Here is a 15,594-nt window from a genome sequence, read left to right as displayed (position 1 = left end):
TTGCCCCGATATCATGAAGCTGGTAAACCGATACTGTCTACGGACATGGAACACCTCGCAAGTGGACCAATGCTCCCTTTGCAGCACAGTATTAATTATCTAGAGAGCGTCCTTCTTAAAGACAATGATCCAAATTACCCGGTGTTCTCGGTCAAGGTGCCAGAAGACCCCGCGGATATCTTCTTCATAGCGTTCGAGGACATCTTCAATCTATTTCACTGGAAACAACTCGACTATAACTTGGTCCGCCTATATGCGATCAATCTTCAGATGAAGATCAACAGAGAGAGACCCCCCCACATCGCGCTAGCGGATCCCTACTACATGCGCGATAGCCAGCTCCAGGACGGCTCAAGGACACGGACCAAGGCGGTGCGGTACCTACAGAGCTTCATGCTCATGAACAAAGAGAAGAACACTATTCTTCTGCATGTCTTTCCCGAGTAAGTACACATCCGCTCACGGCTACTCCAAAAATAAGGGGTGTTCTCGATGATGCTATCCTTGGCTACTCAAAAAATGGAGGCACCTTCGATAAGAAGGGGCAATATATCAAGCCGGACACTAAAAAGCTCGGGTTCAAGCACGTGATCGACTTCCCTTGCATCAAGCAGCTAGCTGGCAGCATTAAGGAGGCCTTCTATGTACTCCATAACCTTAAAGGGTTTGTCGAGGATGCAGAGATGATGTGTCTGCCACCTAGTCAGTGAGACCCCATTAAAATGGCGGGGGAGATCAACGATGATGATCTTAGAGAAGACTTCCATCACATCCAAGTAAATCTATCGGAAATTATCGTACAAGATGTATCCAACAGATCAGGGCTCTTACACCAACTCAGAGGGTTGTGTAAGAGGGATATCAAAGAACGCCTACATAGGCAGGGTGATGGAAGGACGTGGACGACGAAGGACTTGTACAAGCCGTTCCCGGAGCCGCTCAAGAAGACGTATCGTTCGAGGGGCGGGTTCTAGGAGTGTACGAGGAGTGGGAGGACTGCAAGAAACAAGTGCACAAGTTCAGCGGCAACTGCTGCAAAGGGTACCCGACTAGACACCTCCCACTTGCCAAGTGGAGGAAGCACCAGTCGAACAAGAGCAAGATGAAGATGAAGACATTCGTTGTGCTCTCGCTCTTGCTCACCATCGTCGCGGCGGTACTCTATTTCATCCTAGTGTAGGTGGCGGTCGGTGCCACTTCATTTGTATCTTGAGATGATGAACTCAATTAATTTGCATGGATTATGAGTTATATGGAGCTATATGTATAACTCGATCGGGCTCTAACTAATGTGATGATGTATAATGTTGCTATATTATATATGTCCATATTATATCTGTCTATATTATATATGTATATAACCTGTATACTGTGTACAAAACTTGTATAAAACCTATATAATACACCTTCCAGCTGCTCAAGGCAGTACAAAATCGAGTATACCTGTACATTATTCTGTGACGCATCAAAACAAAATTCAGTGGCGCATGGTCCAGTTCGCCACAGAAACCTTATTTCTGTGGCGCACTGCCCTTAGTGCGCCGCAGAAAACCTTAATTCTGTGGCGCATGTGCCAGTGCGCCACAGAAACCTTATTTTTGTGGTGAAGTTTCTGTGGTGCACCGCCCATGCGCCATAGAATGAGGTTTTTGGTGCGCCACTAATGAGGCTTTTCCTACTAGTGAGTTTCTCAATATTCAACCCCTAGCTACGAACGGTCGTGCTCGCCGTCTTGACTTTTTCCTGAAACCGGCATAGAAAATTCTACAAAATTCACAAAAATTCAAAATGGTGTAAGACTTCACGTGGTGTCATTATATATGCCCTAGTTTTGAGAGGATGCACCACATAAATTTTGGTTGGATTCTGACGCTCCGGAGCCCCTCTTCGGTGAAACCCTAGTTTGAACATGAATTTTTTTGTCCTTGCTCATGATTTTTTTTGAAGAATATAGTTTGAAAAATGTGTATAATGATGTGGATCTACTTCTTCTCTTCGAAACGAGCTAAAGAACATCGAAATCCAAGTTCCATTGCAAAAGTTATGCTCAAAACGGTGAGTGAGTAAAAAAACAGAGGAAAACCTTTAGTACCGGTTCGTATCACGAATCGGTATTAAAGGTGGACCTTTAGTACCGGTTCGTGATACGAACCGGTACTAAAGAGTGCGCGACCCTTTCGTACCAGTTCGTAACACGAACCGGTACTAAAGCCCCTCACGAACCGGTACAGATGCTCCTCGCCAGCCTGAGCGCATGAACCGGTATAAATACCCCCTTTAGTACCAGTTCATAAGGGAACTGGTACTAAAGGCTTAGACGGTTGCCCCTTTTTCTACTAGTGAGGAGGGAGGACTCTAGGTATTTGTTGAACAATCGTTCGTTGATGATAAAGGCGATCTTGTGGTGCATCCTTTTCTCAAGCTGTCGTTGCCCCAAAAGATGCGAAACACAACACGAAGACATTGTGTGACCACCCATTTGTGCATGGGAGAACACAACAATCCATTCGTGCATGTAAGTTCATATCGGCTTTAGTGGCGTATCCTGATGCCTCCCATTCTTAGTGGGTAAGTACTTACGGGGCATGTTCATGTCTTAGAATTCTTCGTATTTGAACACCCGGTAAGCGGTACAACATGCTTAAGCTACAATTGACAAACAATTATGGTTCTTGAAGGAAGTTCAAACAAGAAGCTACCGAGTTAGTCAAAATGGAGTAATGTGAAAGTGTGTACATGCATAAGGCGTGAAGGTCTCCTCTTTTGTAGGCAGCGACTAGTAGAGCTATCCAAGTTCACATGAACCGTCATTATGATGGGGGAGAAGTACATAATTTTAGCTACCATATCAAATTCTCACGCTGTCAACTTATGAACATGGTTGACACAATGTCCAATGCGGGTTCACATGCATGTACACTAAAGATTAAAAGCGGGGATTTGTACTCCCATGTCAGATATTGTTGGAAAACTATGTGGAGTGGGGTATTCAATGCACAAGAATAGGTAGATAAAAACATGCTCACCACTCTTCCTCGTCTTCTTTTTGGGGACAACAATACCTACGACGTAACGGCGATAAAGTCTAGTAGGACAACTAGCTGCTAAAACTAGCCATTATCATTGTTTGCAACACTTGAGTAAGTTGGACGACATTGTTTGGGGATCATCGATGTTTTCAAAGCTAACTGAGTGGCAAGTTGCTATGAGCATATATACATTTTTTGAAAGAGAGTTTATGAGTATATGGCACAAGCTATCCAAAGACCGGCAGTACATTTTTTTGTGTGCGGTTGGAGGCGGACCGCGCGAGGCGGGCGCGCTCCGACGGAGCTTGGAAGCGGGTGGCCCGCAGGTGGCCGCGTAGGTTCACGCGCCGGCCGGCGTGCTCCGAAGCGTGCGATAGGGAAGCCGACGCGCCGCTCGCCGGCTCGTGCAACCCGTCGCTGCCGGCGCTTCCACCACGCGGTGACAACAACAACGACGACGAGGAAGACGGGCCGGCTCTCACCTGCGGGAGCTCGACGGAGGCGGTGCCGTTCGAGGTGGCCGCACTCGTCCTCGCATAGGCGTCGCCAAGAAAACCCTGCTCCGCCGCGCATACAACCCCAGTGACAATCCCGGGGCCAATTTCATAGTTTTTCGGATCAAATTAGTGAGGAGGAGTAGGGTTAGTTAGTACTTTGATTAGTATGTGTAAATTATATTGGCACTACTAGAGATGCTCTTAGAGCGGATGTGTTGTAAAAAACAAACAAATAGAAAATAAAATTTGTGAATGTAAGAAGCTGGGAGGGAACCATCCCAACCTAAACGGCCAAGATTTGAGAACCAAAAAAGGACGGCTGACGTTTGGCTGATGGCGAAGTGGCTACGAGTTGGACACAGCTGGGAGGCCTCTCTCACCGGCCCGCCTTTCGCACCGCCTATGGGATCCTGTCCAAATCGCGGAATCTTGGCCAGCCACCGCTCGGACCCACCATCACGCGGCCGACAGGTGAGCCCCACTCGCCCACTTGCACCGCCGCATCACTCATCTCATCCTGCCGCACGCGTCCTCACCGCCAGCTGGGGCCAGCACGGTGGACCCACATCGTCAGTGACGCAGCAGGCGACCCGCGCGTGGCGGCTACGCTAGCTCACGGGGAAGGGACGTCACGCCGCTGGCGCTCGGCTATACCATTCCCTTTCCGCATCCACCCTGCCTGAAAAGCCCCCGTCTCCTCCTCCCCCATCGCTCCGAAGCTTCTCTCCTCCACCACCGCGAGCCGGGGAGAGGGGGGCGCCCTGCCAGGAGGGAGGGATCAGGGCCGGGCGCTAGGGGGTTCGGGCGGCGGCGGAGGCGGCGGAGATGTCGACGCCGGCGCGGAAGCGCCTGATGCGGGACTTCAAGCGCCTGCAGACGGACCCGCCCGCAGGCATCAGCGGCGCGCCGCACGACAACAACATCACGCTCTGGAACGCCGTCATATTCGGGTAACCACCCGCGCCGCCGCGCTGCCCTTTTTTTTTGCGTCCCTAGGTTTTCGGAGCTTTGGGGATCTCATCGTCGTACAGTTTCCGTTAATATTATGGTTCTGATGTATGTCGTTTGGTGCGGATTCTGCAGGCCGGATGACACGCCGTGGGATGGAGGTGAGCCGGCGGATTTATCACGGTTCAGTTTGTACATCATCTTATCTTATCGGTTGATTATTACTAGTGTCTGCTTGTTTGTTGCCACTTCTGTGATTTAGGAATCGGTAACCCGTGTAGCTGGACCTATTTATAATCAGTAACGAACCGTGCGATAAATTGTCGTCTTCCTCGGACGATTCCCCGTGCCCAAGGTCTGGATGTAAAAGGCAATGGCAAGCAGCATAATGCTATTTTGTCCCCAAATAGCAACCTGCCTAACTAAGCCTGTCGTATACGGGTTAGTTTATGCCACTGATACAACATGGAACCGACAGCAATACCATCTGTCATGCCTGATGTTTAACAGTAACGCAAAGACCTCACGTCTCGCGTTTCATTTCTAACGGTAACGCAAGAAAAACTTTTCGCGCCAAATTAGGAACCTTGCCTAACTATTCCTGTTGTTTACCGGCTAGTTTACGCTACTTCAATAGCATCTGTGATGTTGGATATTTAATGACAACGCAAGTAGCCTTTGCGTTTGAGTCATGCTATTAACTTTAAACATTTCCATCATGTCACAAGCTTTGTCCCAAAATAGCAACCTGCCTAACAAAGCCTGTCGTTTACGGGCTAGCTTACGTCGCCGGTATAACATGAAACCAACAGCTATAGCATCTGTGATGCCTGTTGTGTAACGGTAACACAAACACCACACGTCTTGCCTTTGATTTGTAACGGTAACACAAGAACTTTTCGCGCCAAATTAGTAACCTGCCAAAGTAGTCCTGTCGTTTACCAGCTAGCTCACACCACTCAAATAGCATCTGAAGTGTCGGACGTTCAACGACAACGCAAATGGCTTCTGCGTTTGATTCATGCTATTAAATTTTAAAAGCGGTCATCACGTCGCAAGTTTACGGGAAACACAATTGATTGGCATGATTTGAATTCTTTAGGAAGTTATAGATGCTATGATTGGTCTACTTACGCGCGCAGTCCAGCGAGTAATTGCATATTAGTTTAAAAACAAAGTGCACGGTTGTAATTTGGTAATAAGCATACAACCCATAAATGACCATGCCTGTACGCTGAGTGCGCTAATGTATGGCAGTGGAAGCAGGCATCATTACTAGTATGCTGCCTTAGTCATAGCCTTTAGAGTTTAGACATGCCATGTATGTGTGTAATCATCATTTGTGGGGCCTCTTTGATTCAAAGAATTTTTTTTCCTATGTGTGCCAATTAATTTGTACCCTCTCGGTATATTTCAAAGGAAATTTTCTGTTCACTCCACCAACCTCTTGGAAGGAACCCTTTGTTTTTCCTGCTGTGCAATTGAACCAACTTTGGCATAAATTCAATCCTGTAGGGGTTGAGTGGGCATGATATTGCAACTTAGTGTTTTTGGAATCCTGCGAATCAAAGAGGCAGCGAGCCCTTGTTACTATCCCTGGCTGTGGATGTTGGAGTATGATTGATTTAATTTGGACTGGACCTATTTATAATCTGTAATCGTGCAAGAAAGTGTCGTCTTGCTTGTTTGATTTCTCATGTCCAAGGTGTAAATGTGAAACACTAGGACGTACAAGAACTTTCTGCCCCAAAACAGCAACCTGCCTAACTAAGCTTGTCGTTTACCAGCTAGTTTATGCCACTGGTATAATAGGAAACCGACAGCAGTATCATATGTTTGGCCTGATGTGTACTGTATCGCAAAGAGCTTCTTCATTTGGTTGATGCTATTAATGCTAAAAAGGTTCCATCCTATCAAAGGTAGTACGAAACACGCTTGATTGGCATGATCTGTATTGTTTAGGCAATTGCAGATGTTACAGTTGTTCTACTAATGTGCACAGCCCAGCAAGTAAATGTGTACTTTGTAGTCTGTAAAGTCGTTATCTGTTTTAAAATTTTTGCACCCCCAATAGCAGTCTGCCTAACTAAGCCTGTCGTTTACTGGCCATTTTTCGTCACTGCTACACTAGGAAACCGACAGCACTTGCATCTGTGATATCTTATGTTTAACGGTAACACAAATAGCTTCTGCGTTTGAATCATGCTATTCACGCTAAATGTTGTAATCTTGTCACAAGTTAGCAACAAACACACTTGATTGGCATGATTTTAATTGTGTAGGCAATTATAGATGTTATGTTTGGTCTACTAATGTACACAGTCCAGCAACTAAATTGCATATTGTTATAGTCTAAAAAAGGTAGTTATCTGTTTTGAAAGTGCATATACTCCAAAATTATCAGTAATAAGCAGCATTCCAGAAATGAACATGCTTGTGGCTCTTGAAAGTAATAAAATGAGGTGTGTGCGTGCTCTGTGTGTGTTCGTTTATCTGTGTTAATGCATGTCAGCTGGCGTTACTATGTAGTGTACTAGTTTGTACTGCCTTAGTCATAGCCTTGACTGATATGTCGTGTTTGTGTGTAATCATCATGGCCCTTGTTGGTTCAAAGTATTTTCATAGGAATTTTGGAGGATTCCAATCCTTAGGATTTCCCCCCTATGTGGGTCATTTGATTTGTAGGATTGAATCCTATAGTAAATTTCCTTAAGGATTCTTTAATATACTGTAAATTTACTGGTAACACAAATATACTTTAAATTCAATTCTGTAGGATCCGGGCGGGCATGATGTTGCAATCGTACGGTTTTAAATCAAACAAGGAAAATTTTAACAGTAACACAAATATAGTAAATTCAACACTGTAGAATTCGAGTGGGCATAGCACTGCAATGGTTTTTTCAAATCCTGCGAATCATCTGTTGATAGAAGATATATCTTTAACCTCTCAATGGCTAATGATAAAGTAAGACATAGACTGCAGGATACTTATGGTAAAAAAGATAGGAAAATTATTTATTATTCAATGCTGGATCGAATCATGTCCAACGACCTTTGGAATTTTCTCTATCCCTTACTCTTCCAAGATAATTTGGATTTGTTGGTGAAAAAGCGAAGAAATAGGTTCGTCATTCTATTACAATATCATAAGGAACAAGAGAAAAAACTAATATCCTGTTTGGGGATTTCGATTGAAAATACGCTTTATGGGCGTTTTTGCGTAGAAATACTCTTTTTGCTTATTTCGCGCTTTAGGGGGCTGGTTTACAGGCACTACTTTTGTAAGCCAATCAAGTAAAAAAGCTTAATTTAAAAATAAAAAAGTAAAAAAGCTTGACTACCCGATCGGCGAAATCTTTTGGACCAATTGCCTCCATTCCAGTATCGGAAACAACTAGGCAAGGTTCCATAAAAAATAGTGCACACTAGCGGCACAAAAGCGCAGGGAAGAAAAAATAAGACCAAGGTTCAGATTTGCTGTTATCACCTGATGATTCAGGTGGAGAAGTGACGACCCAAGTGTCACATGAGCGATTCATCATTACAAGGTCAATACTTTGGGGTGAGTGAGGCTCGAACTATCGACCTCAGGATTACTCACTTTTAGCTATGAGACCTACGCACTAGCCAACTGCGCCACCACCCCGATATGTTAAGATGGCAAAACAAATGATCTTATTTGGGAGCAGTAGCGATTGTTTGCCTTCTACTTTTGTCCAACATGAGAAATGGTTTTTTTTTTGACCGATCACCCATGGATGGATGAATGTGGAGGCTACAGATTGTGGATGTTGAATGATTGATTAACCATTGGTGTTGTAGCACAATTGTCATCACTTATTGGATACAGTGTCTTTTGGTTGGGGAGGTCTTGTCATCCCTAGAGGATAGATCAGTTTGTTTTTTTGTGAGGTACTGTGATTGGGCTGCAGCAATTGTATAGCAACTCTGTTTGCTGGGCTATTGTTTGGAATAAAAATGTGCTAGAAGCTTAGAAAACATCATTGTGTGACGCGGGAAAGTACTTTCTACCTAATTTCGTTTGGCTGCATAACCATCACTCTTGGATTATGGTAATTGATAACAAAAATATTTAGATTGATTTTCATTGGATTGTATTCCTTTGTGTATGTTTGTAAGATCGCAGCCTACTAGATTAGTTTACCTAATCATAGGTAAAAAGAACCCGCGACAAAATTGTATTGAGCTTTGATAACTATAAGATATATGAGTCTACTATTGTTGATTGTTTCAAACCAAATGGTCGTATGCATTCAAACATAATGCATTTCGTATGCAAACTGTGGTCAACGGAATGGGATGATACAATTATCCTTACGGAATTTTCTGTTGTAAAACTTATCCAAGAACTTAGTTTAATCATTCTCGATGAACTTATGCTCATGATGCAAAGAAATGAAAGTCATGGTACATGATACCAGTAAAATATGGTTTACACTCCTGTCTTTTGCTGTACTCTGCACAATAAACTAGTGGTGTGAAGTGAGAGAGCAGATTTGGTGCACCCAGGTGCCAGTGCTCCTGATTTTTGTAATATTTAAAAATTATATTTATGTGTTTTAGAAAATCATAAATTTTATTCCACAAATACATACACATGTTCTGAATACTCGTGTAAATTTTTGGTAGAAATTGCCATGTATTTTGAGCTCAGGAAAATTAACAAATTTGTAGGGATAGAAACTTCAGATTTTTGTCAGAAATTTGTCTTTTTCGTATGGCTCAAAATACAACATATTTTCATCCGAAATTTACAGAATACCTCCAAAATGTTTATAAATATGTACCGATTTAATTTCAGATTTTTTGGAATTACAGAAATATATTTTTTAAATACTGAGATCACTGAAGCTCATGTGCCAAAGAGACTTTTCGTGTGAAGTGATCATAAGTTTGCTGAACTTTATTATGTTACACTTATTAGGTACGTTCAAGCTGACCATGCAATTCACAGAAGATTATCCCAACAAGCCACCAACTGTTCGGTTTGTCTCAAGGATGTTTCACCCGAATAGTATGTTCTCTTCATCACTTCTTTTTCCCAGTAAACTTGATTACCTTTTCAATGACTAAGTGCTAAACTGTTCATGGAAATTGAAGCATTGAAGGTCTGACGGAAATTGGTTTTTATGTTTCTGTTGTCTATTCAGTTTATGCAGATGGAAGCATCTGCTTGGATATCTTACAGAACCAGTGGAGCCCTATATATGATGTTGCAGCAATATTGACCTCTGTCCAGGTATTTAGGCCACCTCTCTTATTGTACTTAGATCGATTTGTTAGCTTAATTTTGTTCTACTACTTTCTATTGGTTGCTGTTCACTCGTTACATTTCACAACCATTGGTACTTAGTACCGACCAACTACTTTTAAGTTCACAAAATACCTGTTGTTGTCATTAGAAGTAAATCCTGCCACATTTTCACAATATCATGGAGGAAAAAAGAACGGTGCTCAGTGCTCACCTATAAATTGACCTCAGTTGCACAGTACTATAACTGACGTCAGATCCAGATTTTATTGACAACCTCTATTGTTCAACAAATCACCTGTCATATGTAACATGCCACGAATATATAGGTACCAGTGACACAGCTGTGTAAAGTTTGATCGTGTGTACCTAGTTAACAACTGCAGTCTTTCTTCGGTTTCGTTGTGGGTGTGGAGATTATTTGGCTCCATTTACTTAAAGTATGATGGCCAATGCACGCTAAACTGAGTTACTTATTCCTGTTGTGGTTGGCTCTGCAGTCCCTGCTGTGCGACCCGAATCCAAATTCTCCTGCGAACTCTGAAGCAGCCAGGATGTACAGCGAGAACAAGCGCGAGTACAACCGCAAAGTTCGTGAGATCGTGGAGCAGAGCTGGACAGCGGACTAGCGGTGCTATGTTCTGCAATATAAGCAACGCCGAAACATCTCTATTTCTGGCTTTGCCGGTCTGTACTACCCGCTGAAACATTGAGATCCTCAGTTTCTGTTGTGATCCTGTGCTTGATCCCCTGCTTCTCCTGCAGGTTTTCCTATTGTAGTGTGTGACACCTATTTGGTGAATTAAGGCATGTGACGCTAATGTAAAGATCCTATACATAGCCAAGAAGTGGTTGCCGCTTGCTAGATTGCAGACATCTCAGCCTTGAACCATCGTTGCTTTGCTAGTCTACTAAAGCTCGGTCATGAAATGATAACGGGCATGTTTGTAGAAACCTGTGACCTGTGCTAGAGGTAAACAGTACTAGTGCTACTATCCCCGTTTGAAAATAAGTGACTTGGTCTAGATACGAATGTTAAGTGACTTGGTCTTGAAAATAAGTGACTCGGTCTAGATACGAATGTTAAGTGACTCGGTCTAGATATGAATGTATTAGATGCATGTTAGTGTGTAGATTTCGGAACGGAGGTTGTACTACCTCTGTTCCGAAATATAAGCTTTTTAGAAAGCTTGATGTAATAGTTTCTATGCTACTCAGGGCATCTCCAACTGGGCGACCCATCCCGTGCCCGCGCGTCCGGATGGGTCGAAACGGACAAAAACGCGGCCCAGCGCGCGGACCCATCCCTAAAACGGATGGCCGCGGCGTCCGGGACGACCCAAACCCGGCCCAAATCTTGGACGGGTTTGCGTGGCCGCGGACGCGAAAGGCTGGTCGCTCGCGTCCTCCCCTTGTCCGCCCTGGCCCGCCTGTCTGCCACCCAAAACACAAGGCCGTCGCACACATCTCCCCACCGCTCCGCCGCTGAAAGAACATCTCTCACATTATGTTTTGTGTGTTTGATGTCAATATATATGATACACTAATGTTTGTTTAAGTGGTACAGGGATTACATAGATATTTATTCATGTGTGTTGGATTTGATCGTGTGTCAAAAAGGTTTCAGAAAAAGTTTGGCCAGGCCGGATAATCCGGGCCGGATATTGTCGAAATATCCGGCCCCCCCTGTTTTTGGCTAAGTGTTTCAGGAATTTTGGCTCTGGAAGGGGGCCGGACATTTGGCCGGATAATGTCCCGGTATTGTACCAGGGCCGGATTATCCGGGCCGGATATTTTGGAAATATCCGGCCCCCCCGTTTTTCGCTAAGGACTGGAAGAAAATCAACTACGGAAGGAGGCCGGACATTTGGCCGGACATTGTCACTCTTTTGCCCCGAAGACCGGATTATCCGGGGGCGGATTATCCGACCCTTACTTAGGCCGGATTATCCGGCCCCGAAACTACAACGGCTCCATTTTGAGTGGGGGTATAAATACCCCCCTTCTTCCTCCTTGCCTCTTTGCTCAATCATTGCACAAGAATTCTGCCAAGCCACCTCCATTAGAGCCAACTCAAAGAAAGTCAAGATTTGCAAGATCTCCTTCCTTCCCCAACCAAATCTCTTGATCTTTGGAGATTCGAAGGAGAAGACACCGATCTACATCCTCACCGAAGCGTTCTTCATTTCCCCCTCTCTTGTTTGAGGGATCTCATGCTAGTGTTCCTATTTGGTTCCCTAGTTGATTCGTGTTGATGTATTGTTGTTGATTGTTGTGTTGTAACAGATTTGGGAGCCTCCAATTTGGTTGTGGATGTGTGCCCCAAGAACCTTGTAAAGGCCCGGTTTCCGCCTCGAGGAAATCCCTTAGTGGAAGTGGGCTAGGCCTTCGTGGCGTTGCTCACCGGAGATCTGAGTGAAGCCTTCGTGGCTGTTGGTTTGGCTTTCGTAGCAACCACACTCCTCCAAACGTAGACGTACCTTCTTGCAAAGGAAGGGAACTACGGGAATCATCTCCGTGTCATCGCGTGCTCCACTCTCGGTTACCTCTATCCTATTCTCTCTCTATTGCTTAGTTATCTTGCTTAGTTGGTAGCCTTGTCATATAGGTAAATTCACTTAGTTGCATATCTAGAGAATTTACCATTTGTGTCAAGCCTAAATTGAAAAAGAACTAAAAATTGGTTAGCACCTATTCACCCCCTCTAGGTGCGGCATACGATCCTTTCAATTGGTATCGAGCCTCGGCTCTTATTTCGGAGCTTAACCGCCTAAGAGTATGCCGGACGAGGAGTCCTCGGAAGGGGCCGCCAAGATGGTCTCCGTGGAAGACTTCAATTCGTTGAAGTCCTCCATGGAAGCCCAAATGGAAAGCATGAAAAAGATGATTGCCGAGCTTTTGGCTCCGGTCCTTCCCAAGGCTCCTAGTGTAGAGGTTAAAGACACGGGTGTGGTACATGAGGGAGAGGCTTCGGACTTACCCTCATCTACCAAACCCGTGGAAGGTGATAACTTAAACACTATCAAATCCCCCATTGCATCTCCCAAGGGAACTAGTGAAAGTGAGAGCTACAATCGAGTACCTCCACCTTTCCAATCACCCGATATACCGGTTCCCATGCCTCATTTGAACATTAGGGGCGACCCACCTAAGTTTTCTATTGAGGATTTCGATACTTGGCAATTTGAGTTCCGCTCTCATGTTTGTAGTGCTTCCAATGAATTATGGAGAATCATCAAGGTGGGCTTCAAGCCATACAACCCCGACAATTTGACTAGAAGAGAAGCCATTGAGAGTCAACTCAACAACACCGCCTTGCACATGATTCAATCAAGTGTGGGGACAAAGGAATTGCATCGTGTCGGAACTACACCACCGCCAAGGAAGCTTGGGATGGTTTGACCTCGAGTTGCATTGGAAGTGAGAGCACAAGAAGGAACAAGTATAATGCTCTCAAGAATAAAGCCGAAGGGTTCATGAGGCTCCGGATGAAGATCATGAAGATATGTATGGAAGACTTCTCACCGTTGCCGATGCCTTAGGCTTGTTGGTGCCACCCACATCAATGATTCTTGGATCAAGGAGAAGTACATTGAATGCATGATGCCATTTGTACCCATTGATGTCAAGACCCTTGTGGGAAGGGAATGCTATTCCTCTCTCACCTCTCAACAAGTTGTGCACGAGTTGCAAGCTCTCAAGGTGCTTGAGGAAACCTCTCATGACTCTCGCAATCGTGCTATTGGAATGGCAAAAGGTTCCAACCTTGCCTTGGTGGTCAACTCCGTTGAAGAAGTGGTTCCTCAAGAATCTTATAGAGCATCTTGGAGTATGACCTATCCGGAAGATTTGCAATGCCACTACCATGACCACATGGCCTTCCATGCAAAGTCGTTTTGGATTGATCCCTCCAAGGCCAAGGAAGACAACATCAAGAGGAACAACAAAAGTGGGTTCACTAGCTTTGGCCCAAAGACAAGATCATGCTACAATTGTGATGACAAGCGCCACTTCATTGCCGAATGCCCCTATGAAAATAGAGAGCTTCATAATGGGAGGCTCATTCCCAAGGACAAGAGCAAAGATTCAAAGGGCAAATATTCAAAGCCCCTCAACAAGAAGTTCTACAACAACAAGACCAAGAAGGGCAAGAGGCCCTCAAGAGTTGTGCTAGTAACAAGGGAAGAATATTCTACCGATGAAGTTGAAAGTTCTAGTGGTGATGAAGATGAAGAAAGCTCAAAGGAATTGGCCGCCATCGCCACCACCAACACCCCTCTTCATCTCTCTTTGAATCTCCCAATGAGAACCCTCATATAAAGAATGCACATTGCTTCATGGCAAGGTCCTCAATGGACACACCTATTGTGCTATCAACTCAATAAGAGAATACCTCAGGAGATGATGATGTTGATTATGAAGAAGATGCAAACTCTAATGGATTGGTCGCTCTTGCCTCCCTCTCCACTAACTCTTCATCACCAAGTGAATCCCCCAATGAGGTCATTCATGTGGAGGAAGAAAGTTGCCTTATGGCTAAATCCTTCCGAGGTATCATCCCCTAACCCCTCTATGCCTAACTTATCTAGTGATCTAGGGGTTGATGATGATAGTCTAAAAGTGAAACAAGAAATGCTAGAGTTTGATGATTTCATTCTTAACCTACAAGGTAACACTAAGAAGCATGTTTCTAGCCTCATGGTTCGTATAGCTCAACAAGGTGATTTGCTTGAGAAAAAGGGTCAAATAGAGAGAGAAGACTCTCTTGAAATCCATGCTCTTAAAAATGCTCTTGAGGAAAGTCAAGAAACTATAGCCTCTCTTGAGGAGAGGCTAGAAACTCTTGAAGAGCCTCAAGATAAAATTAACAAGCTCACAAAAGCTAGAGATCTTGCTAGGGCTAAGTCTAAAGTGCTTAAAAAGGAAAAGGCTCAATTTGAGGTTGATCATGAGAAACTTGTGAAAGGTCTAGATGAACTAGACAAAGCTCACAAAGCTTTGAAGAGTGAATACACTCTCTTATCCAAGTCTTATGAGCAACTTCAAATTAGGCTTGCCTCATATGATGTGCCTAGCTCCTCTACTCCTTCATGTGATCATGCAAATGTTATTGAGGAAAATGCTAGGTTGAAAGATGAACTTGCTAGGACCTCCTCTCCCCAAAGTAAACTTTCGTTGGATGATCTTTTGAGTAAGCAAAGATCAAACAATGGGAAGGAGGGACTTGGTTTTAATTCCAAGGCTAAAAAGGCAAGCAAGAAAAAGACCAAGCCCGCACATGAGAAAGCTAATGGTGAACCCGAAAGGGCAACACCATTAATGATGATGGTGCGGGAATAGATAATCCTCACTATGTTCTCTTTAAAGATTATTATGGTGATGTTTATGCTAAGTATGTTGGTCCATATGATGGTTATGTTGCTTGGTCTATTTGGGTCCCAAAGACCCTTGTTGCTAACAAAAGAGGACCCATTGAAAAATGGGTACCTAAATCCAAGAATTGATCTCATGTAGGACTATGCCGGAGGTTCAAAATGGGTACTTGATAGTGGATGTACAAGTCATATGACCGGCGGCAAGAACCTCGTCAAGGAGTTGAGGCCTAACATAAATGATATCACCGTCTCCTTTGGCGATAATTCTACATCCGAGGTATTGGGTTTTGGCAAGGTTGTGGTTGCACACAACATTACTCTTGTGGATGTCATGCTTGTCAAAACCCTTGGTTACAATTTGCTTTCCGTTTCCGCCCTTGGCAAGATGGGTTTCGCCGTCTTTATTGATAATGATATTGTGGTCCTCTTGTGGAGCAAGACTCTAAAAGTCGCATTCGTTGGGTATCGCG

General features: G+C 44.2%; 1 protein-coding gene across 1 annotated transcript; it reads left to right on the top strand.

The window, feature by feature from the left end:
- Positions 1-4,193: 4,193 nt before the first annotated feature.
- On the top strand, positions 4,194-10,614 carry LOC127292468 (ubiquitin-conjugating enzyme E2 2). Its single transcript, XM_051321869.2, has 5 exons — positions 4,194-4,476; positions 4,610-4,635; positions 9,423-9,512; positions 9,649-9,737; positions 10,250-10,614. Exons 1-5 carry the CDS (start codon positions 4,352-4,354, stop codon positions 10,376-10,378), a joined length of 459 nt encoding a protein of 152 aa, XP_051177829.1. The 5' UTR covers positions 4,194-4,351; the 3' UTR covers positions 10,379-10,614.
- Positions 10,615-15,594: the final 4,980 nt, after the last annotated feature.

The sequence above is a fragment of the Lolium perenne genome, chromosome 4, assembly GCF_019359855.2.
Source record: "Lolium perenne isolate Kyuss_39 chromosome 4, Kyuss_2.0, whole genome shotgun sequence".
Classification (NCBI taxonomy): Eukaryota; Viridiplantae; Streptophyta; class Magnoliopsida; order Poales; family Poaceae; genus Lolium; species Lolium perenne.
The sequence above is the reverse complement of the archived record's forward strand: the minus strand, read 5'-3'. Positions and strand labels throughout refer to the sequence as shown.